The sequence below is a fragment of the Xenopus laevis genome, chromosome 4S, assembly GCF_017654675.1.
Source record: "Xenopus laevis strain J_2021 chromosome 4S, Xenopus_laevis_v10.1, whole genome shotgun sequence".
Taxonomy (NCBI): Eukaryota; Metazoa; Chordata; class Amphibia; order Anura; family Pipidae; genus Xenopus; species Xenopus laevis.
Window position 1 is genome coordinate 117,481,604 of NC_054378.1, and position 24,972 is coordinate 117,506,575.

Below are 24,972 nucleotides of genomic sequence, written 5' to 3' on the forward strand. Positions count from 1 at the left end.
CCATTTGAGGCAGAAACTGGAAGTGGATCCAGGGATCTTGTTTGTTTATTTATGTTTGTCTTTCCGTGGGTCAGTAGCAGGGTAATAGCCAGAAGCTGAACTTCATTCACTGATGAGTCTCGTCAACCTGCTTTATTGGGTTACCAAGTTATCCTGAGGGTATTTGGGGCTTTCTGTGTAAAGCGAATCATTGTTATCACAACAGATACTTATCTGCTCATTTGTCAAATGTGTCTGAGATAATCCAGAATATGTTTGGCATCATGCATGGAACTCATTAATCACATGTATGTGTTAAAGTGTTCCTCTGTAAAGAACAACTAAAGCCTAAAGTCCAAGTTGGAGTGACTAAAGTTGGCCATAAATTTACGAAGTCACAAATCAGCCTAATCTCGCTGTTTGGCCCATGAGATGGCAAAAGAATCATAACATATCACCAATCATGCATACTGATTGGTAGAGAACAACTTCAATGGACTAGTGTGGTCTTTTCCTCTCAGGTTTAGCCCCATATACTGCCCAATAAAGTACAGACTTAATCTGAGTTGACAGCTAAATTTGGACCATGTGTAAGCCTTAAGGCTTAAGGGTATGTGCCTAGGCTTGGGCCTCATCTGCATTAGGGGATTGGCAGGAGATTCAGAGCAGGGGGTGCATGGCATATAAATTCATCCCTGTTTGCGTACACATGGCAATTTTTACATTGACATGCAATGTCCAAGTACTTTCCATTAGAGCCCCATGCAGTCATCTACTTTCCCAGGTCTTCCTTGTCCTGCCTATGACCAGATCACCATCTCTTGCCCAGTCATTTTCCCAAACTGCCTTTTTAACTGTATGTGATGGGCAATGACATGGTATGTCTGAGTGGTTGCTGAATGTGGCAAGTACGATCTTTCCTGCAACCATCGTTCCCTACAACATTAAGAGCTGATTTTCAAATTTTCAGGTAGAAATAATAGAAGCCATACCTTTATCTGATCATTCAGCAGTAACCCCTGCTTTTGGAGGCGCCTGATAATTTTTTCCATCTTGGCCGCCCCCGCCATACACGCCCTGAATATCGCATGAAACTTTGATTTGTGGAATAATATCTGTAGGGCCACCTTCAAGGCTTGGCAACCAAGCAACCAAATAACAGTGTTCATTCTATACACACAGTGTGTGGCTACAGAACAGCAATAAAAAAAATAATAATTGAAATGAAACAATGAAGAGTCAATGTATGTTCAGCTAGAAGATTATTGGTTACACTACATTAAAATAAAACCTTATAAACCCCCCCCATCCACTTGTAGGGACCCATAGGGTTAACGTGTCCCCTATGGCTTTAATTTCATACACTTCCTCATTTCCCTAGTTGCTGGGCAGATGCCCATGTAGCTAGATATGATTTGCATAGTTGTGCTATTGGCCAGGAGGCGCTGTGACCACGTCCTGTCACACTCTGGTGGTATTGAGAGAGAAGGGGTGGGTCTAGGCTCTTTGGCTTGTGGATGCTGATCCAGCTGGGCGTAAACAGGGGAGCTTGGGTACACAAGGCCCAGTGGAGCCATGTGACCTGGTGAATGGAAATATTCTGTTGCACTTGTGAATTCTGTGTGTGCATATGGTATGCTCTGGGCACAGCTTGGAGGGGATGGTTGTAAAGTATTTTAAAAAAAACATATCTGCATTTGTTTCACACTAGAAGTCGTGTTTTTAAGTTAACCCATGATTTCAAACCAGGGAACCCCCAATCCATCCCCCCCACCCCACTCACACACACGGCTCTCCAGTTAGGGATGGTGGGGGGAGTAGGAATGGAAAGGCTTGTGTATACTGAATCTTTCTGCTAGAGAAACTTCACAGCAATGTTTTCTTAGAGAATGTGGCCCTGATTCAATAAACTGAGAGTTCCAAGCTGTCAAACTGTTATTTTACTACATCTCCCATGAGCCACTGCCTTAAAGGATAACAAAGAATATAGGTAGGACCACTGTATTTTGTGTGCTTAATGAACTAGAAGTTCAGGTCCAGGCACTGGACATGAAGCTGAATTCATTATTCTCGTCTCGTATTGTGACATTTCTATGTGTACTGTATATTGTGAGTGGGTCAATAAGCTCAGTAAGTGACAGCAGCACAGAGCATGTGCAGTGAATCAGCAGAAAAGAAGATGGGGAGCTACCGGGGCATCTTTGGAGACACAGATCTTTACTGCTAAAAGGCTGTGGTTTTCTTGGACTGGTGATGTGGTATTTTCAACTCTTTTCTTAGTATCCAATGCGTCAGACTCCAAAACAGCAACAAGCTGCCCGGCTCAGTGACTGATTGTCAGGGCTCCCTCAGAAGCTCAGGTTTGACTTCTGCATGAAATAACTGTGGTTTGGGATCGTGTCACTTAGGGGCAGATTTATCAAGGGTCGAATTGAAAATTTTCAATTTTTTTTCAAGGTCAAAACTGTCAAATTCGACTAGGGAGTTATTCAAATTCAATTTAAAAAAATTTGAATTTCATTTTCGAGATTTATCATACTCTGGCCCTTTAAAAACTCGATTTCAGCTGTTCGCCACCTAAAACCTGCCGAATTGCTGTTTAAGTCAATGGGAGACATCCAGGGATTAATTTGTTTCCAGCCTTCCTGCAATTCTAATTTTTAATGTTCGAGTTTTAAATTTGAATCGAGTTTTTAAATTCGAATTGATTTTTTTAAATTCGAAATTCATCCGAGTTTGACCAATTTGATTTTTTTTTAAATAAATTTTGATTCGTCAAATTTCAAATTTATGGGGGTTTAGGGAATTTTTAAAAACTCACATGAATTCTAAATTCGACCTTTGATAAATGTGCCTCTAAATGTTCCTGTGCCAGGAAACAGATACTAAGTTTAGATTGTAAGCTCTTCAGGCTAGGGAATGGCTGTGACTGAAAGGTGGTGCAATCAGGATTCTGGATAATTGGTAGTGGTATACAGGTATAAAAAGAAATGTTGGGTGTCACATAGTTAGTTGTGCGTGTAAAGCTGCCCTCTTGTGTTTATACTAGGACGGTATCAGATTCTTGGTCCCCATATGTCATCAAGTTTATTGATATAGCATACACATGGACAACTTAACATACACTGTTCATGAGTCGTATCTGCCCACCCTTGGACCCGAAAAAAAGCAGAAAAAACAAGATGTGCTCAGATACCTGGCACAGGGGGGAGAGGGCTCAGTAACAATTAAAGGGGTGGTTAACTTTTAGTGTGTTATAGAAAGACTAATTCTAAGCAACTTTTCTGTTGGCCTTCATTTTGTATTGTTTTTGAATGATTTACCTTCTTCTTCTGGCTCTTTCCTGATTTCCAATGGGGGTCGCTGACCCCATCTAAAAAAAAATGCACTGTAAGGCTACAAATGTGTGGTAATGATTACTTTTGAATAATCAACTTTATATTCAGGGCTTCTCCTATTCATATTTCAGTCTCATTTAAATCAGTGCTTGGTTGCTAAGTGGATTTGGGCCCTAGCAACCAGATTGCTGAAATTGCAAATTGGAGAGGAATAATATACATCTTTGTTCATTAATGGGGCCTTACAAAGGGAATTTTACCTTGGTCCTCTCCATCACTATGGAAAGCTCTGATGCTGGTTTGGGTACAACATGAGCTGAAGGGGTGCAAGGCTAAACCAACTTAATAATAAAACCAATTGAACGGAGTTAATGAAGCAGCGGTTGTGGTTCTGCAGGCTATGAATCCAGCTTTCAGTTCCTGCCTTTCTCTGACCTCATCGCTGTGCTATTGAATTGCATAAATCTATCAAATTTATAGACAGTGTTGGCCAAGAGTAACACTAGAACAGACGAGGCCGAAGGTGCGGTGATTTCAGGGAAAGCTTTCCAATAAAGCCCCTTTTAGTTAAATACAATCACACGTTATATTTCACTCTGGATAATAACTCTGCCCACGCTTTATTCATCACACTGATGTCAGTCTTTTAATAAAAGACAAAATCCTCTGCAAATCCCAAAAAATAACAGATTATAAAACCTTTTAGTGCTCCCGCTTTTCTCTTTGCTCGGGATAAAAGAAAAATGTAGCCATCTTTGTGCCAGGCATTTTCTAATATAATATACTATCCCCTATGGGCCGATCCGTTCCTTTGTTGTACTGCCTGATTGGCACCTCCATTATTTGCTATAATGGTGTGCGTGGTGCTTTTCTGCCCATTGCCAAAGATTGCTCCTGCGATGCATTCATTGATTTGAATGAGAAACACCTAATACCTCTACAGAAGCTTTTCAGATCTAAAATGCTCTTTTCAGAGGGTTTGGCCAGTGGAGTAACTAGATGTTACTGGGCCCCACAGCACATTAATTTTAGGGCCCCCAAAATATCAAGAGATTGTCCTGTTTTAGTATTATATCTTGATTTTTAGGAACTTTTCAACCAGGTAATAGAGAACAAACCAAAAATTACCATATTTTATTTTTGCCTTTACATCCCCTTTACTGTTTCCAACTCCAGCTGCAGGACAAAGATCATGGAGCCAGATTTAAACAGATGAACTGGGATTCTATTTGGAGGATTATTTTGCTGCAGCCACTGGTTCTGCAGAGTTGGAGACAGTTTGTATTAAACAATACAAAAACTATAAAATCCACATTAGATTACATGACAACACAGGACCCAGTGCAGTCTGTATATTCTGATTATTAATCAGTCTTGTTGTATCGGCTTCTGGCAGATATTATTTGACTTGTGCTGTTTTGATAATTTATGACGACGATCCCTTAGCCGCCCAGACCACACTGAGCATGTGCACAGTCTTGGTCTTGCAAAAATGTTTAACAAAGTTACAAGATGGTGACCCCCTGTGGCCAACTTTGAAGCATAAATCATTTGTTTGATTAGGCTTGTGGTGCAGTAAGTTCATGTTTATGTTTAGTATACAAAATACAGCATTTCTAGCCTTATTCTATGTTAGACTTTACTTCCCCTTTAAGTAAAAAAATAGGCTTTTGTTATTTTATGTAATTGGGATCTGCCATACTGGTTGCAATGCTTTATCACTGCAAAAGGAAAGCTACCGTTATGCTGTAGTTGTAGATCTACAAAAGTTGGAACTCTGTAGTATGGACACCCATTTTCGGACTGGGTCTCCATGCACTACTTGCACAGGCAAACCATAATATAATGTGCAGAGAGACAAAGCTGGTGCCCATGGCCCATTCGGGGGAGAAATCCCCCTCCTTGTGGGCATGGGATAGGGGCAGGACACCGTGGGTTAAATTACCCCCCCTCCCGAGCAGGCTGCGGTGGTGTTAACGGAGTAGAGGGGCCGGTGCGGATTGGCTACGTTTTCCCGCGCCACGCTCTCCCCTCAGGAAAGTTATAAAAGCTCCCGGCATCTGCTTCTGCGCAGCAGTACATTTCTTCCCACCCTAAAGTTATGTATAAAATGTTAATAAATAAAATTTAATATAAAAAAATAAAAAATGTCACAGCCGTACATCTAATGTGGATGTTATTTAAATGTTTTGGCGGAGGTCAACGGTTAATGGGAGTTCTGGCTGGTACATGGCGGAACTCGCGGATTGTGAATGGTGAGCTCTGTGAATAAACTATGAGTTATTTGGCTTTAAGATATATGTTACATGCAATAAGCAAATGGATTGTTCTATATATTAAATATATCATTAAACTCGGCTGTGGCCTTCCTCCACACATTTGATGGGTTCATTGTGTTTTATTTAAGTAGATATTGTAGAATCGTTAAGGTGTTCATGCGTACCTATCCCATGACTCTAACCAGGACTTATACATGGGGTTAACGGTGAATGTAGGAGGCGTGCGTGTTATTTTAGCTCCCAGTGAAACTGTGCCCTGCTATGGGAGCCATGTGGGTGCAAGCATGGAACACTCAGCCATTGGCTGAATCACAAGCAGAAGATCCCACACAAAGAAGCCCTTTATCTCCTGTAGCCTCTTTCCCTAACCACAGTGATCCGGCTACAGAGAAAAGAAAATAGCAGTCGGCCTTCTTTCATGGAGGTGTGGGCAGATGAAATTATCCTGAACCGTAAGTTTTAACAGAACCGCTGTCCTCGGGCCTGATAGTTTTCCCTTGCTGTCTCTCTTTCCTGTTATGTCAGTGTTTATTGATGTCTGTGGGTCACATGAGTCTCTGGCATATTGGGCTCTCATTGTTTTTCAAGGTCAGTTTAGCATAGAGCTCATGAGTCCAGTTGGCTGACCTTGGCCTTGGGATGGCATGTAAATATGAGCTTGCATTCGGGGGGAAATACTTCCTTTACTATTTTAACGGAAAGTTTCAACCACTGGGATTGAATGAGTTCTAATTATGTACAGTATTATATATGCACTTCCTCTGTTTTACTGATTAGCAGTAACGAGAGCTTTTCTAGTAAGAGTTTTTGTTCCTGGCGCTGATTTAGTTGCTTCTGTTTTAGGAAGTTGCTTTATTGGCACCTGGCAGTCGTTGATGGAGTATAACAGAACCTCTATCACTCCTGCAACTCACAGCTCTACTCTTGATGGTGTGGGATGTTGGCAGGGGCGTAACTACCGGGGGAGCAGGGGGTGCAAATGGGCCAGGCCCGCACCTCCGCAGGGCCCCCCCCCCGAAAGATCGTGCGCGCTGCAGCCGGCTGGAGTCAGCTGCAGCGTCAGAGAAAAATCGCGCAGACGAGGGTGGGGGCGGGCCCGCACCAGGGCCCGCCCCCACCAAGTTACGTTACTGGATGTTGGGAGTTTTAGTTCTGTTGCTGCAACCGCTAGGGAGGGTACATGTGGCTCATTCTTGCAATTGGACTTGAGGGTCAAACCATGGCTAGTGATGAGCGAAATTTCACGAAACGCATTGAAGTCAATGGGTGTTTTTACGTGTGAGAAATTATTACGCGTGCGGCAATTCTTCTCGCAAATGCATTGAAGTCAATGGGCGTTTTTTCTTATGTTTTTTTTTTTTTAAATCCTAATGCACTAAAGTCAATGGGCATTATTTCTTATGTCGACTTTTTTTGTCCTAATGCATTAAAGTCAATGGCTGTTTTTTCTTATGTCGACTTTTTTTTTTTATCCTAATTCACTAAAGTCAATGGGCAATATTTCTTATGGTGACTTTTTTTGTCCTAATGCATTAAAGTCAATGGGCGCTTTTTCTTGTGGCGACTTTTTTTTTTTTTATCCTAATTCACTAAAGCCAATGGGCATTATTTCTTATGGCGACTTTTTTTGTCCTAATGCATTAACGTCAATGGGCCGTTTTCTTGTGGCGACTTTTTTTTCTCCAAATGCATTAAAGTCAATGCGTTTTTCTTACATGTGTTTTTTTCGCGTCAAATTTTCTGCAACAAATTTTCTCCGCAATAAATTTGCACATGGCGTAATTCAGAATTTCAACGCAAATCCATGGCTGGTGAATAAATCCACTCATCACTAATCATGACCTGTGGGCTAAGGGCCAGCCCTGTTGCCCCTACAATATTTAGTGCTTTGCAGTCAGTGGAATGTATTAGCCAAAATAATAATTAGGTTGCCACCTTTTAAGTTCCTGGAAACTGGGTAGAGGGAAGGGCAGAAGGCATTGGGGGGCAGTGTTGTTGGGGGGGTGGTGACATTAGGGGGGCGGTCCACTGATGATGGGGGTGGGGCTGATGACATGGCGATCAGGGATTGGCTGATCGAAATGTCATTAACGTCAATGTCCTGTCAGAATTTCCTAATTTGGAAATCCAGACAGGCACTTTTCACCCGAACAGCCCCTCCAAAAACCAGACTGTCCGGGTGAAATCCAGACAGGTGGCGATCCTAATGGAAATGCAATGATTTTGATTCCCGTATGGGACCCAGGCATAGCAGAATTACTAGCCAGAACATTCCATGACTTCCCTCCTTTCACAGTGAAGAGTTGTTTATATTGCTGAAGGTGAAAATGTCTTTCTTCTAAAGAGGCGACCTCTTGTGTATATTATAGCAAAGAGCCCCCCTGAGACCTGCCACCGTGACTCTAACATATTTGGAAAGAATTACTCTCTCCCCACTCAAGCGCCTGTCCTCTAGAGAAAACAAATCCAGATCTGACTGGCTTTCCTTGTGGCTTAAAGGAGAAGGAAAGGTTAAAACTAAGTAAGCCTTATCAGAAAGGTCCATCTAAATATACCAGTAAACCCCCAAAGTAGTGCTGCTCTGAGTCCCCTGTCAAAAGAAACACAGCATTTCTATCCTTCTATTGTGTACTCATGGGCTTCTGTATCTGACTTCCTGTTTTCAGCTTAAACCTCATTGCCCTGGGCAAGAGCATGCTCAGTTTGCTCCTCTTCCCCCACCCCCTCCCTTCTCTGCTGTAATCTGAGCCCAGAGCAGGGAGAGACTCAGGCAGGAAGTGATGTCACACCATGTTAATACTGCAGCTCCTATCCTAACCAAACAGAGAGTTTCTAGAGCTTTTTACTCAGGTATGGTAAAACATTCTACAGAACAAATATAGCATTCTAGCTTGCACTATTGCAGCTAATCTATTGGCAATAAAATGCCTCCGTAGCTTTCCTTCTCCTTTAAATCTGCTGCCTTTATCTCACTCACCCTGTAGGTGTGGGGTAATTAGAGATTGATTTATGATTTATGCACAGATTTTTTTTTTGTATGATGTCATTTTTGGATGATGTCATAATACTTTGTAGAACTGAGCCTAAAATGCTAAATTCTGCTGTTCCTTGCAAGTTATGCTACATTATAACAACAGAATAAATATAGGGTTACTCGCACTCAAGAGCTTACACTCTAAAGGGGTGGAGAATTATCAGCATCCATGCTCTGCCTATTTCTAGCCTGAAACTGAAAATGCTGTCTGCCAGGGTCTCTAGGTGCGAATGTCTGCTGATTCACTGCACATGTTCTGTGCTGCTGTCACTTACTGAGCTTAGGGACCCACTCACAATATACAGTACACATAGAATAGACATATCACAATATAAGGCTGATTAGTAATTAATACAGATAATTCTGCTTTCCCTGCACAAATGACCCGGCTGTTACCAGAAACAGGAAAAGTCTTTAGCAAAACTTTAGCTTTTGTTATAGATTCACTGTTTAAAAAACTGCTAATATCTTGATAACCAGAAAAATATAATTAATGTGAACAAATTTATATTCATTTGTTTTGAGTCACATTATGGTTGTTTGGAAGCTTCTGGGAGCAATAGTTCTGCACAAATGACGTGGCTGTGAAACGCTCACTGTTCCAAAGCCCCAGTATATTTATTTGTAAAAGAATCACAATTCCCAGAAACGGGAAAAGACTTTAGCAAAACAAAATGGCTCTTGAAGCCTTGGTCACCCTCCAGTTCCTCAGCTTCGGATTGTTTGAAGTTGCATCGCATTGTTTCTTTGGCTCAGCCTGGGACTAGGAATATATTTGGGTTGAGTAAAAGAGCCGTCTCTCACACATTGTGCTGTAATTATCTTGTCTTGGCAATAATCCCACTTCTAATGTTTGTCTTGCTGCTGGAGACCCATTCATGGAATGTAACCCATCAGCTAGAGCCTTGTGACTGATGAAGTGCTAATGAGATACTTGTGTCTGATCTCAGAACTGTCCCAGGGAAACAGCTGTCAGTGGCTAAGCAAGTAATTGAGAAATGGGGTTGGAGCAACTATTGAATTGAATCTGACTGTGGGTGAGAAAGATATTGTACAACTGTCACCATGCTGAATGTTTTGTGAGGCTGTCCTTCTTCACTTGCACAAGGATCTGACATCAAGGTTCATTTCCTGCAAAGCTAAATACTGTACGTGTTCCACCAGTTTTCATGTTCATTTGCCCACTAGGGGCACAGCCTGTGGATGAATTTTCACATATATCTGTGGCTATTTGGAGAGGTTGCCTTGAATGGGCGATATTGGGCCGAGCCGATCATGGGCCCTAAGGCCCATGGATTGGATCACAAAGCCGAAAATGCAGGTGGTGTGATTGAGGAACACATCAACTGATGCAGTCCTTGATCCGACAGGCATTTTAAGCCTGCCTGAACGAGATCCCGATGATTTCCGGACAGAAATCAATCTCAAAAGCCTGTTGGAGCCCATGTATAGCCACCTTTAGTATCCTTAGTGTCCAGTTGGCCTTTATGGATCTACCATTTCTCCTGTGCTGAGCAGGTTAATAGTCCGCCCAATGTCTGGAAAATCTTGGGGAGTTGAATTGGGGGACCCCTATGCAGGCTTAATTTTATTTTATATTATATGGCAGAAGTCTTGCCCTGCTTTAGGGCTGAGATTTAGAGCATTGTAACGATAATGAACTGGATAGAGCTAGAAATAAACAGTGATGTTTAAGAGGGGAAATTCTGGAAAAATTAAAACAAAATCACTATGGGTATTACTTTTGCAGGGAAACAAGTTTAAATGTGGAAATAAAATACTGACACATAGGCAATAACTTGTGCAGTGGAATTGTGCATTTTGAAATGTGTTTGTTATTTTTCTGTGAAATGACAAAGTAACTAATTAGGTAAATTTATTTACCAAGCGAGATTATTATTATCATTTATAATGAACTTGTCATAGCAATAGTTCAGCCCAGATTTCCCCAAAGACAGATTCCTTTTTTATGGGGTCAGAAAACGATTGTGGTGTTTCCAGTAAATGGAAAAATCATCATTTTTAATGGGCAGAGTTCCAACACTTAATTGTCGCTCCTTTAATTTATGGTAATCCTTTGGGGTTGGGGGGGGGTTAGTTTTGAAACTTATGTTGTAAGAGGCTGCTATCCACACAAAGCAGTCTATGTGCACCAATATGAAGAATGCTGGTCTTTAGTTGCAATTAAATGTTGCTTGTGGCAGGGCTGGTTAAATGACCATATAAAAAGATATATTATATTGTGTAACAGTTGTTATTTGATATTTTCAGCGTATTCAGCCCTCTAGCTGTTATTTTACGGCAACTGCCAGATCCCTGCCTAATCAGGGATGTGTATGATGAAAAATCCCTGTCAACTGCAGCTTAATGTTATTTAGTCTAATGACGAACACGTGCTTTATCCTTATGTGGAATTTATTGATTTTAATTTACCTGAATAAATAGAAATCGGTCTGCAGTTAGGAGTTCAAAAGCACAGCCCATGGTGCTAAGAAGCACTTGTGTCTAGCTGTGCACTACCGGATAAAAATCCAGTATTGGTGCAAGATAACCCCATCCTTACCACCTGTTGTAGGTCAGGTGATAAGTAGGTGCTTCCTAACCAGTAGTGTAGGAAGCAGACGTCGCAGAGGGATGGGGAACAGGGGGGCCTGGACTGTGGGTAGGGTTGCCACCCAGCCGGCCTAGCCGGTAAAACACCTGCCAAGGCCGGGGCCGGTATTACAAATTTACCGGCAATGTATTTGCCGGTAATTTGTAATACCCTTAACAAAGCCCTTGGCCCTTCCGTGGAAGCAGTTTCTTCCTCTTCTGTGCATCGCATGACATGACCACACCCTTTTTGCATCATGGTCCGCCCCTTTAGTACCCACCCCCACCACTGGCCGGTAACATTTTTTGGAAAAGGTGGCAACCCTAACTGTGGGGTCTGCTTCCTCTATAGCTAATAAAAAACCCTCCTCCCCAGTTGTTCTCGGCGAGGAAGGGGGAGACAAGTTGGGTGGGAGTGGGCAGAGTCTGGGTGGGGAGTGGGCAGGTCCAGATTTGTGTGAAAGGCCACCAAGGCCTGGGCCTAGGGGGGCAAGATTTTAGGGGGCAGCATGTTGCCCAACCACACCCACATTGGTTCAGAAACACTGGGGATGTGCAGGAGTTAAAATAGTTTAAATTTCCTGTGCGCCAATCCCGATTATTCCAGTCCCGATGATGAAAATGTGCGCAAATAAAAGGGAGGGGACGGGGGTGATGAACGTCAGTGGGCCTAGGGGTGCCGGCTATGTAAATCGGGTCCTTCCTGCAGGGCAGGGTGGGTAGTGTTAAAAAACATTTTGGTATGTGCCTTTTTTTTAACTTGAAAAATATAAAAGCTTCTCTGCATTGTAAACTGCAGCTATACCAATTAAATTATTGCTTTTACTTTTCAGGCCTTCTGGATGAACCACTTTATGTGTGATGAGTCATTTTAAACCAGACAACCAATGAGAATTTTCTTCTATGTACCAAATCATGGCTGAAACTTTGATCGCCCACATGTGGATATATCTGGCTACCTTAGTATTTCTCGAGCCTTCAGCTGCTTTTTCTAAAGTTGACAATATCACAAGTGCAAAACCTATTGGGGAAAATCAAATGAAGAACCACTCCGGGAAACCTTCTAAGTTTGAGGTCCCTCAGGTTTTGAATCTGGAGGAAAGTGGCGGAGATCTGTCACATACCAAAACATCTGGAGAAAGGTTTGGAAGTTACCTCCCAACATCTGTGCTTGGTCATGGTGAGGAGCCAGTGGAAATAAGAGAGGATTACATAGAAAATAGCTTCAATGAATTCTTGACTGAGGATAAAAAAATAATGCTGAGTGCAACTTCTAATAAAGTCAGCCTAACAGGCTCAGTGACGACTGTGAGGCCTGGTGCTGAGGAAGCCCTGGTGGAACACACCCTTCTAAAGAGTCAACCAAGCAAATCTGAAATGTTGCAGCTTATCTCGAATTCTGAAAAATTCAGCTTAGCCAGAGAGAGTTCTGATAGGGGCAAACGCCCATCAACCAATAAGAAGTTGTCACCCCACAGTCATGAAGAGTCTTTGCAAATAGAGAATAACATTGAGCATGAAAAAGTACAAGAGCGACAGAAAGGACTCCTAAGCACTGTCCACCCAACTGTTATAACCGTAGCCTTAGCTAAGACCACAGTGTCATCAGGGCAAACCAGTCAGGCCACTCAGATACAGAAACTGCAGATTGAAAGTGGGCAAGACCATTTAAGAAAAACACTACATAAGAACACTTTAGATGCTCAAGATGAATTTCTAAGCCGTACCATCCAGGTCACTTCGGAGGTCCTCAGACAAACAGTTGGGAACAATTTCCTGGATAATAATTTAATTCCAAAAGAGCAAGGTGGGCATCCTTCAGAGAAATACGATGCTGCATACAGAACCACAGAGGGCTACACAGCCTTGCAGTTGGACAGTGGACCAGGAGGCAATGAGGTTGTATCTACAGATGAAGAAGTAAATTACAAAAGCATGGAATATCAGAAGGGTGAAAACACTATTGTCGAGGAATCCAAGTCAGAAAATAAAACAAGTCCTCCCCATTTTTCTCCTGTTATCCAAGAGAAACAAATAATAGGTCATGTTCCGCATGGTAATGACATACCGACTTCCACCCATGGGACTTCAGGTCATGTTGTGCCATATAGTCCATCCTTTAAGGATGAATCATCCACAATGAGGCCTTCACTTAACAAGACCTCTCCATTTGCTGCCTTTGATCCAAGAAACCATTTTACTCTAGAAGCAAAATCAAGAAACCAGACAGAACTGATTCTGCCTGCCCACACTTTGCCAAAAACCTCCAGGACTGAGAAGAATAATGAAGCGGCCAATGGAGTAATTTCTTCTTCCCAGGATTTACCACCATCTTCTATGCAACCTCATGAAACTCCAACACCAGCAATGCAAATGTTTGGCAAAAGTAAGTGTTTTGTACTATTTTTTTCTAACAAAGGACCAGTATCAATTTGATTAGAAAAGTTTTTCTTCTAATTCAATTCTAGGTTTTTGAAATTATGTAGACTTAAATATGGCCCTCCAAGGGATTTTTGTGGTCTCCAGACTGTTCAAGGGCAAAAAATTAATTAATCCATAAATTCAATTTGGGGGGGGGGATCGGATGAATATACTTAATAGGACTGATATTATTTTGTTTTCTTGGATCAGATTCTGATAAATCTCAGGAGGGAAATAGAAGTTCTTCACTGCCTGTCAAAGGATCTGCAAAACCAGCAACTACACAGAAAAGCCCTATGGCAAGCAGCGCACCCCCTGGACTTCTGATGTCTACTACTTGGAAGATGTCAGTGACAAGACAAAAAGGTACCATTGTTCCTTCATTTAGTTCTTTATTAGTACAACGCATGTGCTTGTAAACGAGACAACAAAGAACTAGAACCTGCTGTTTGATGGTTCCTCAGCCCTTAAAGGGGTTGTTCACCTTCAATGTACAAATCTTATGAAACCACTAACAATGCTCTCAATGTGTTAGCAAAACCATTTTCCACAACAAAAAGTAAAAATGCCATTGTAAAAGCTAATTTCTATACCTATTAACTCAGTCCTTCTCCTGTCTCTCTGACCAGTTTTCTGAAGTGATGGGCGTGGCCTATTTTGAACCTGACACACCAAGAACTTCCTATATGATGACATCATCATGCCCAGGCTTTGCCCTTACTTGTTTCCTATTGGATGTTGATATTGCCCTCCTCCTAGTAATTTATTGGGTGCTTGTGAACTGTAACCAGTCACATAATTTGAATGGTCATTGGTTGATTACTCAATTGTAATGGCAGAGGTTAACAGACGCAGCATATAAACAAACCTGCCTTGTAACAAACAATCACACAGCCATGCAGACAAATACTGCAGAAAAGGAAGGAGCAACATTGTTTGGCAACCTTTGGCATTAAGCATAATGTCAGTTATTTACAAAATTGCAACAAAACCAGCAGTGACTTGCTTAGAAACGTATGTAACTTACACATCTAGCAGGGACACTAGTAGGGTTGCCACCTCACCCTTTTAAAACCAAACACATATGAAATCCACAGGCTGCATGGCTAATTATCAACTCATTTAGATGCTGCAGACTGAACTGATTTCTGTGCAGCCATGTATCATGCATCTAAATGAATTGCTAATTAGCCATGCAGGCTGTGGATTTCATATGTGTTTGGTTTTAAAAGGGTGAGGTGGCAGCCCTAAGTGACAGGCAGAGCAGTGATGAGGGCTGGTACGTTTTTTGAACATTTTGTGCGCTCTCCCGGGGGGGGGCGGTAATTTACCTAGGAAAACGATACCTTTTTTAAGTGTTTCACTTCTGGAACAAGATTTAGAGCTCTAAATACCAAAAAATTAAAAAGTTATATTTTTCATGATATAGGGATCTATACCAGAAAAATATTTTACCTTTTGTATGAGGTAAATACACAAAATAATACATGGACCCCCCCCCCAAAAAAAAATAATAGTATATTTCTGGAAAGTACAAGTGTCATCTCCCATAGTAGCCATTATAATCCAATAATTAAAATTTTTAAAAATGATATATTTTTCCTGTGTAATAATAAAACAGTCGCTTGTACTTGATCCCAACTAAGATATAATTAATCCTTATTGGAAGCAAAACCAGCCTATTGGCTTTATTTAGTGTTTACAACATTTTCTAGTACTAAGATCCAAATTACAGAAAGATCTGCTATCTGGAAGACCCCAGGTCGCAAGCATTCTGTATAACAGATGCCATACCTGTACCTTGTACTTGATCCCAACTAAGATATAATTAATCCTTATTGGAAGCAAAACCATCCTATTGGGTTTATTTAATGTTTACATGATTTTCTAGTAGACTTAAGGTATGAAGATCCAAATTATGGAAAGATCCATTATCCAGAAAACTCCTGGTCCCAAGCACCTTGATCCCCCCATCTGCCAGTTGAAGTCTCTGCAGTACAAGCCCACACTCCCCCTCCCTCTCACAAACTTGTAACAGTTTCTCTTCAGTACCTGAATGCTGCTCAAATTCCCCAGCACAGCCAGCACAGGAAGCAGTGGCAGATTGACAGCAGACATAGCCAATAGGAGTTAAGTTAGCTGCCAGTACAATGTGTGATGTCATATAAGGAAGAGGAAGTGAACACTGTAGTGTTTTTGGGGGTCAGTGACCCCCTCCCAGCACAGGGTCTGTGTGGAACTGAAGGATTAGTACAGGGACACTTCTGAGGTGAATATCTCTTGAACTGTACTTTTTCTGTTAACTATTTCTATGGAAAAGTTTGTTCTATTCATGTGAACTGTTAGATTTATCAATTTGTTACAAAGGTGAACAACCCCTTTAAGGAACTTTAGTGTTTGGGGAAACCTGGTTCAGAAATGGGAGGTGCATGCTAATTAAATACCTGGTGCAACTAAATTGGTTAGAGGGATGGAAGACTTAAATTATGAGGGGAGACTGTCAAGGTTGGGGTTGTTTTCTCTGGGAAAAAAAAGGTGCTTGCGAGGGGACATGATTACACTTTACAAGTACATTAGAGGACATTATAGACAAATAGCAGGGGACCTTTTTACCCATAAAGTGGATCACCGTACCAGAGGCCTCCCCTTCAGACTAGAAGAAAAGAACTTTCATTTGAAGCAACGTAGGGGGTTCTTCACAGTCAGGACAGTGAGGTTGTGGAATGCACTGCCGGGTGATGTTGTGATGCTGATTCAGTTAATGACTATAAGAGGGACTTGGATGATTTTTTGGACAGAGATAATATCAAAGGCTATTGTGATGCTAAACTCTATAGTTAATATAGATATGGGTATATAGAATTTATCTGAGTGTAGGGAGGGGTGTGTGTATGGATACTGGGTTTTATTTGGAGGGGTTGGACTTGATGGACTTTGTCTTTTTTCAACCCAATTTATCTATGTAACTATGTAACTATGTAATTAAGGAAATCCAAAGAAATTCAATCTGAGAGTTTAGGAGGAACAAAATATGTGCACATGTTTTTCTCTATAAAATCAAGTTCTACAGTTCATAGCTGGAATGACTAAGAAAGCATAAAAGTAAATAGCTGGAAACGCAGAAACAACGGCACATTACGGCTTTTCATTCGCTATTCATGGCAAGTAAAACAGTTAAAAGAAGTCAAAATAACCAGAAACAGGTACAAGGAGAGAAGAGGAGATTAACCCTTTCATTTGTCACTGCTGCATGGAGATTTCTGAAATGCAGTAGCTGCAGGGCTTATTTTATTGACCTTTTATCAGGGCTTCCCATGATACCCCAAATTGTGCGCATCCAATCACCTTTGAAGGAATAATGTTCATATCTAAGAGCTCCCTGTTAATTAGGTTTTACTTTTTGCTTTTCATCAGGGCCAATTTAAGCAAAGGGGGATTTTCCACCAAAAAAAAAACAACATAGGTTGAAAATATAAGGGCTCATATACATCCACAAGTGCAGTGAGCAATTCTTAGCGTAGCCACCATATTTATTTCCCAGAATTCCAACATCATTACAAGGGCGACAACAATTGTGCTGCACCTGATGCTATTGAATGTAAGCCCACCTGGCATCATTTCTGGCATTCGGCATGCAAGTGATGTCTACAGCTGATTCTTTAAGTGAAAGTGTGTTACTCCTATTGTCCATTGGTACGAAGGGAACCCTGGAGCTAGACTAGAGCCTGGTCGTCAGGTGACAGTAGCTCCAGGGTTCTCCCTGAGTCAATAGGTGCAGCAGCATTCGATTTCGGAATGGAAGGCAAGAAGTTGAGTGTAACTTTACTGAAGTGCAAAGAGTGTATTTTGACACAAGTACCTCTAATGAATGGTGTTTAAAACACAGTTACTTGTGCCTTTGGCATCTTCCACATTTTGAGCTTAGTTGTGCTTCTACTTTTACTGGAATTCACACGGCTTGTCCAAAATCTTTCTGTTTATAGTAATGGTGTGCTCACCTTTTTCTCAAACCTGAGGACACATAGGTTAGAGCAGTGATCCCCAACCAGTAGCTCGCGAGCAACATGTTGCTCTACAACCCCTTGGATGTTGCTTCCAGTGGTCACAAAGCAGGTGCTTATTTTTTAATTTCTGGCTTAAAGGGAAGCTTTAGTTGCATAAAAAAACATGTATACTGCAAAACAGAGCCTCCTGTTAGCTGCAAGTCCACATAGGGGCTACCAATACCCAATCACAGTCCTTATTTGGAAGCCCCAGAAACTTTTTGCATGCTTGTGTTGCTCTCCAACGTTATTTTATACTGGAGTGTGACTCATGGGTAAAAAAAGGTTGGTGACCAGTGGGTTAGAGTATAGAGCAGTGATCCCCAAACAGTAGCTCGTGAGCAACATGTTGCTCCCCAACCCCTTGGATGTTGCTCCCAGTGGCTTCAAAGCAGGTGTCTATTTTTGAATTCCAGACTTGTAGGAACCTTTTGGTTACATAAAAAACAGTTGTATTGCCAAATAGAGCTTTCTGTAGGCTGCTAGTCCACATAGGGTCTACCAAATAGTCAATCATAGCTCTTCATTGGCATCCTCAGGAACTATTTTCATGTTGTGTTGCTCCCCAACCCTTCTTACATTTGAATGTGGCTCACGGGTGAAAAAGGTTGGGGATCCCTGGTATAGAGTATAGTTTCAGTAGCACCAGGCACCAGAACGAAGACTGGCACTGCTGCCTATGGTAATGCACATGGGTAGGTGCAAAGTACAGCGCCTGCTCTGGAAGAGGACATGAAAGGGTTTTACTGGATTTAAGAAGAAACGCAGCTTCTTTAATATGTCAGGCTGTATTAGAAAAAGAATGAAACTCTGCTTCCTGAATGCTGTCCCAGATCTGCTGTCTCCAGAGCAAACAAATCATGGAAACTTAGAAGAGACAATTGAAAGAACACAGAGACACTGTGTTACTATAAAGCTGGACAGGTGTCTGTGAGCCCTAACGCTTGAGTCTCTTAAATAGGAAATGATTCACCGAGTCTGGATAAGGGGCCAGGGCTCAGGAGAGCACTAGGGGACCCCCTGGCTGCCAAAAAAATGAAACTGCATTCACAGTTTGGAAAGAAGCAGATTTCTCCTCTGTTGTAACCCTGGCTGTTATCATTGCATTCACTTGAGCAATAACTTCACTTTATTCCTGACACAGTGGAAACTTGAAAGCCTGGTGAGTAAATTAATGGAAGGAAGGCATTTGGCAGCACTTGGGTCGAGGTGGGCTGATAAGTCGCCATTTTAAAGATGAACATGCTCCCCTCGAGGCTTCCTATCAGTTTACTGAAATGCAAGTCGAGTCTTGGGCACGTATATATGTATTTCTATAGTGCTACTTGTATCGACAGCACTATATATTAAAACAATACAGAAATAGAACAGACAATACTATATAAAAATACGGTTACATAAAAGCTTGCTGAATGTTAATAGGCAAGAGACCAATAGACAGCAGTTCTCCAATAAGCCTATCTATGATGGTCTTAGTGTAATACTACTAGGGATGCACCGAATCCAGGATTCGGTTCGGGATTGGGTCTTTTTATTTCACGAAGGATTCGGGGGTTCAGCCAAATCCAAAATAGTGGATTTGGTGCATCCCTAAATACTATTGGCTCACTTTCAAGTGAATGTCTGTACCCACCCATATAGGGACAAATTTTCCTTGACTCCTGCCCAAAGGCCCAACTACTCTGCCAGCCCAACACACATTCCCCCCGCACATTGGTCCAGAATGCTGTCATAGTTCTCTTCTAGGTTTGAGAGGCTTATACGTAGGTAGTATCAGGGAAGTGGTCGCTGCCTTTGTGGTTTTAATACCAATACCCCTATTAGTTACATCCTTTGTCAATGGGTATGCAGAAGTTTGCTCATGCCAAGGTATATGGATATAGATGCATTTTTTTAAAAAACATAAATACATCAAAATCTTTTAAATCATTAAACCAGAGTTAACTCTTTAGACATTATTTTCATAGAGTTCCGGTGAATGGCACACTTGCCCTTTTGTAGGGAGAATTAGCATTACACTGGGGGTAATGTCTCCACAATGACTCGTTTATGAGTAGTATCCCTGCAAATGAATGAAGCATCTGTGAATAGTTGGGTCACCACTCAGGCTGACCATGCACCAAATGTCTGTGATGGAAGGACCTTCACCTGCTGCGTGGGTTTGGATTATGCATTCTAACCCTATTAGTTATCCAGGGCGTGGAGATGTATCCCTGTATTGGTATAACACATGCTGCATTGGATTACAACATGACAAATTTGGACAAAAACCAAAGTAACCTCAAAGCATAAGGTGTCGCCCTTCAATGTAATGGCTTTTATAGATATCACTTGGTGCTCATGGAATGCAACAGTCGTGTTACTATAAATGGCTTTTTCTTAACTCCAATTCAAGTATAGTTTATGCAGTGAGTCACGGCCCATGCAGAATTACTGGTGCTACTTCTGACACACCTGCACCACACTAGCACGTGGACTCCTCAATAAAACAAAGCATGCAATCAGGGTTTAATCTAAAAATACACCTTTTGGTCTAATCTCTCAGAGACTGTTTGGTTATGTGTCCTCGAAAGGAAACTGTTGCTGAACCTCAAGAACCCCTCAAAAGTCTTCTGCCAGTGCTTTGAGAAAGATAGGGCTGTTGAATCTCACGGGTGGTAGAGGAGCCCCCTAGTTATGGAAACAATATATAGGTTTTAATTTCACTTTAGCTTTTTCATCAAGAATGCTTGACGGTTGGATAACAATGGCATGGATACATAAAAATCTACCAATAAACTATAATAATATGTACTGTAGAAGACTGAACACATTAAAAAAGGAACCCAACTCATGTTGGAAATGTAACAATGGGCTTCCTATGAAATAAGATACATAAGCAAGTGTCAGATAAAGACAATTAAGCAAGTGTCAGATAAAGACAATTAAGGTGGCCATACACGGGCCGATAAAAGCTGCCGACAGACAGAGTTGGCAGCTTATTGGCCCATGTATGGGGCCCCCCAACGGGCTTCCCCAAACGAGATCTGTCTGAAAGTCGGCCAGATCTCGATCGGATGGGACTAAAAATCCCGTTGGATCGCGGCCGCATCTGTTCGTTGATGCGGTCCCGCGATCCGACCGCCCGTAAAGCCACCGTTAGGATCCGATCGTTGGGCCCTAGGGCCCACGATTGGATCAGCCCGATATTGCCCACCTCAAGGTATTGCCCACCTCAAGGCGACATCGCCAAACGAGCGGATCTCTCCGTGTATGGCCACCTTTAGTCATTAATATGCTGTATGAATCCTCTGGCAGGTACAATTTGTAGCTCAATGGCTCACGGTAAACTACAAATCAAAAGGAAATTCACTGGCACACAGGTAATACTAGCAGGGTAAACCCTTGCTATTTTATTCAATGGTTTGCAGCATGCAACGTTTCGGGGTAACCCCCTTTATCAAGCAAACGTTACCCCGAAACGTTGCATGCTGCAAACCATTGAATAAAATAGCAAGGGTTTACCCTGCTAGTATTACCTGTGTGCCAGTGAATTTCCTTTTGATTCGTCATTTCAAGGTGGGACGCCGATTCTACCATTGCTGTGCACCAGGGACTATCTTCCATCCAAGGCTAGGGTGTGCGAGTGCATTCGCTAATTTTCACGGTAAACTACAGACAGCAAGACTGATGGAATTTTGAGTTTATAAAGGAAATTGAATGGCTCTGAAATGCCAAGTTTCTGTGTCCCCAAGGATGCCATTTCTGTCAGTGCAGCATTTGGCAGTAATCGGGTTAGATCAGAGGGGCTGATTGTCCTTAGCACAACTGGAGAATTAATTTACATTATATATATATATATAGCCTGCGAGGAAAGCTTTTAAATATGAACCAGATGGTGAAGTTCAGGATGTGAATTCAGTAGATGGCTGGATTCATCAAAGGGGAACTATTGCGAAAATGAAAATATAATATAAGGTTAAGCATACTGAAATAAGAAACTTTCTAAATACAATCAATTGAATATTCTGCATCGTTTCTGAAATAATCAAGTTTATCTTCACTCTCCCTCTCTCAGCATCTGTTTCTCTTCATTCTGTCTTCATGCAGCAGTTGAGTGTCAGATATTCATTGACAGTTAGATCCAATATATCTTATAGGGAGGCTTCCTTTCCTAGCAGATGTATTAGAGCTCACTCAAATAACTGATTCCAGTACAAACAAAATCTAACAAAATAACTGCCTTTTGCACAAATTCTGCATGTAGAGAGACATGATTTCTAGTGATTTTAATAGAGTGAGCTCTAATGCATCTTCTAGGCAAAAGGAGCCTCTCTATAAGATATGGGGCAGATTCCCTAAAGGGCGAAGTGACTAACGTTAGCGAAAATTTGCCAGCGTGACGTCATTTCGGAACTTCGCCAATTTCCTAACGGGCGCAGGCGTCACTTCGCTAGCGAAGGAGATAGACGCTAGCGTTGCCTCGCACTCTAATGGCAGGCAAATCTTCGCTTTGACGAACAGACATAACTCCGCAAATTCACTAAGATGCAGATTTAATGAACGTTACCTCATTCGCCAGACTTGTCTTCGCCAGCTCAGACCAGGCAAAGTGCAATGGAGTCCTAAAATGCTGCCGTCTTTTCCTTTTTTCAGAGTGAGCCTGCAAAGGGCCGTAAACTTTTTTTTTGGGTAACCGGGTTCCCCCCTCCATTTTCTAACATATGGCACATAAACTATACACTGGGCTCATGTGTAGGGCATTATAACAATTCATTTTATTTATTAAGGTTCCCTGGACTTGTGTAATGTAATATATTTGCTGCAACATATACATCCATTAAACTTTATAATTTCCAGCCATATGCAAATTAGGCAACGCTAGCGCAACTTCGCTTTGATTGCCGAAGTAGCGCTAGTGAAAATTTGCAAGCGTTCGGCGCAACTTCGTACTTTAGTGAATTAGTTGTCCTATCGAATTAATACCTAGCGAAGTGTTGCGATGGCTGTGAAGCTGTCGCTGGCGAATTTTCGTCGGTTAGGGAATTTTGCCCCATTGGATCTAACTGGTAATGATCATCTGACAACCAACTCCTGCATGAATAGAGAATGAAGAGAATCAGATGGCGAGATACATTGGGGCGCACACATATATCTTGCCTGCCTTATTCTCCCAGCTGGTGCGCCCGACCAGATCAAGCAGCATGAATTTAAAATAAATGATCTAAGGAAAAGAAAATAGAAATAATAATTGATAAAAGCTATTAGGGTCCCTGATCACTCTGTGTCCCTAAGCTATAGCCAGGGTAGCCTGTGCATTAATCCGCCCTGCCAATTACCAAACCAACAGATATCTATGGATAGTACATGGATAACAATCGGGAATAGCAGGGGGGCCCCTGGTCACCAATGGCTTTTTATAACCTGTGGGGGGGGGCAGGCCATCAATTTTTTTTTACTTGTAAGGGGGACCCTGTCACCAATTTTTTTTTTAACTTATAAGGGGGCCTGACAATCAATAGCTTTTTATAACTTGTGTGTGTGGGGGGGTTACCTTTTTTAGCACTGATGTCTATGTGGTCTTTTAACTGTAGTGTGGAGTGGGCGGTATCTGGGGTGGGGCTTGGGGGCCGAGGTCGGCGGGGCTCAGGGGGGCCCTGAAAATTTTGTTGTACAGGGCCCCTTGATTTCTCATGGCGGCCCTTTATCCATAGCCAAGTTCCAGACTTGGCCATCCTGTCCTCATGACCCAAGGCTTATCTATTGTTCTGTAATGATAATCTCAGCAGACCATGAGTGAGAAAATGGCATTTGTGAAAGGATTTGGCAATGCTTTAATCTAAAATAGGCCCCGAGTACAGAGGATTTTCTACTAGTTTGAACATCTGGTTTGGCCCTTTTCATTTACTGAATATCTTGTGGTTTATAGAAGTACTTACTCTCTCTTCCTTTCAAATAAAGGCTCCTGTTAGATTTATATCTCACAGATGCCTCTGTTTTCTTGGCATGGTCCTGAACAAAGCACCCGCAAATTGGTGAGGTTTGCCACAAATCAGTAACGTAACTAGAGGGGGGAGGGCCCTGGCACGGGACGCGCAGCTGGGCCTCCCGCCCCCCTCCGTATGCTATTTTCTGGCGGAATCCAGTGGCGCAAGCTGCCGGGGGGACCTGAGGGGTTGCGGGCCCTGGCCCAATTGCACCCCCTGCTCCCCCAGTAGTTACGCCACTGCCACAAATGGGGTGTGGTTTTGGCCACACATATGGCTGCTTGTAACCAGGATCGATTAGGGGGTTGTCCTAAATTTTTCAGATTTTTTAAATGGCCTGGTGTGAATTGGGTTCATGAGAATGACTGAACCTATCTGTAGAAGTCATTCTCTGTGTTAGTAGCCTAGGAAATTATTTGTATAATCTGAACAGTCCATTCCATTCTTGGACTAGGAGAATGCTTCCATATACCAGCAACCCCAACAGATTAAGAATCTGTAATTCAAATTTATCAACGTGGGAACTGAATCACCTTGAGAAATTTGAATGAGAGATTCAGATCATACAAATAATTTCCTAGGTTACTTACACAGCGAATGACTTGTAGAGCTCGGTCGTTCTTTTTGATAATTTAAAGGGGATGTAAAGACATAAGTAAAATGTATAAATAACCTTAAAACCACGAGCTTTCAATTACATTCTGATTCATTAGGGCAAAAAAAAATTTTTGGGTTCACATCCCCTTTTAACAAATCAATCAATTACCGTTAGTTTATTCAGTATTGAGCCCCTCGTTCTCACATCCATTCCATTTTATCCTCTTTCTCTCCACCATTTCTATATATACGATATCTGATTTTCGATGACTCACTCATCATGCTGAGCGGCTGCATATGTTTATATGAATATTTTTTGACCGAGTGCCACTCCTGGAACAAGATTATGTCACATTTAAATGGAAAACAGATCCAGAGAGCTCTGAAATATGAACAGAACCACATTTGCTTTATGAATTATACATAAAAAAAGAGGCCAAATTAAAACAAAGGCCTGCTGAATTAATTACTGGCACCAATCATTTTACCCCCGTGAGACTTTTGTACACAAAAATATCTTTAAAGGGGAAGCTCGGCTTTAAATTAAATTTTAGGATGAGAAGGTATGTTCATTTCTTTTGTTTCAGTGTAAATTTAAATTGCTTCCTTTCCATTGTGCCTCTCAGTAAAGTGAAACATTGAGTGTACTATGACTTCTGGGGTCAGTGACCCCAGCAACCAGAAAGCATACTGATTGCAAGGCTGTGATTAATATTAATCTTT

General features: G+C 41.8%; 1 protein-coding gene across 4 annotated transcripts in view; it reads left to right on the plus strand.

Moving 5' to 3' along the window:
* Nucleotides 1-24,972, plus strand: part of LOC108715895 (proline-rich transmembrane protein 3) — a 51,930-nt gene that overhangs the window by 12,030 nt on the left and 14,928 nt on the right. For all 4 annotated transcript variants that reach the window (XM_018261431.2, XM_041561752.1, XM_018261432.2 and 1 more), the window contains exons 2-3: nt 12,056-13,608; nt 13,854-14,009. In XM_018261431.2, coding sequence (XP_018116920.1) covers nt 12,126-13,608; nt 13,854-14,009 — 1,639 coding nt within the window. In that variant the 5' untranslated portion in view covers nt 12,056-12,125. The remainder of the gene's footprint in view (nt 1-12,055; nt 13,609-13,853; nt 14,010-24,972) is intronic.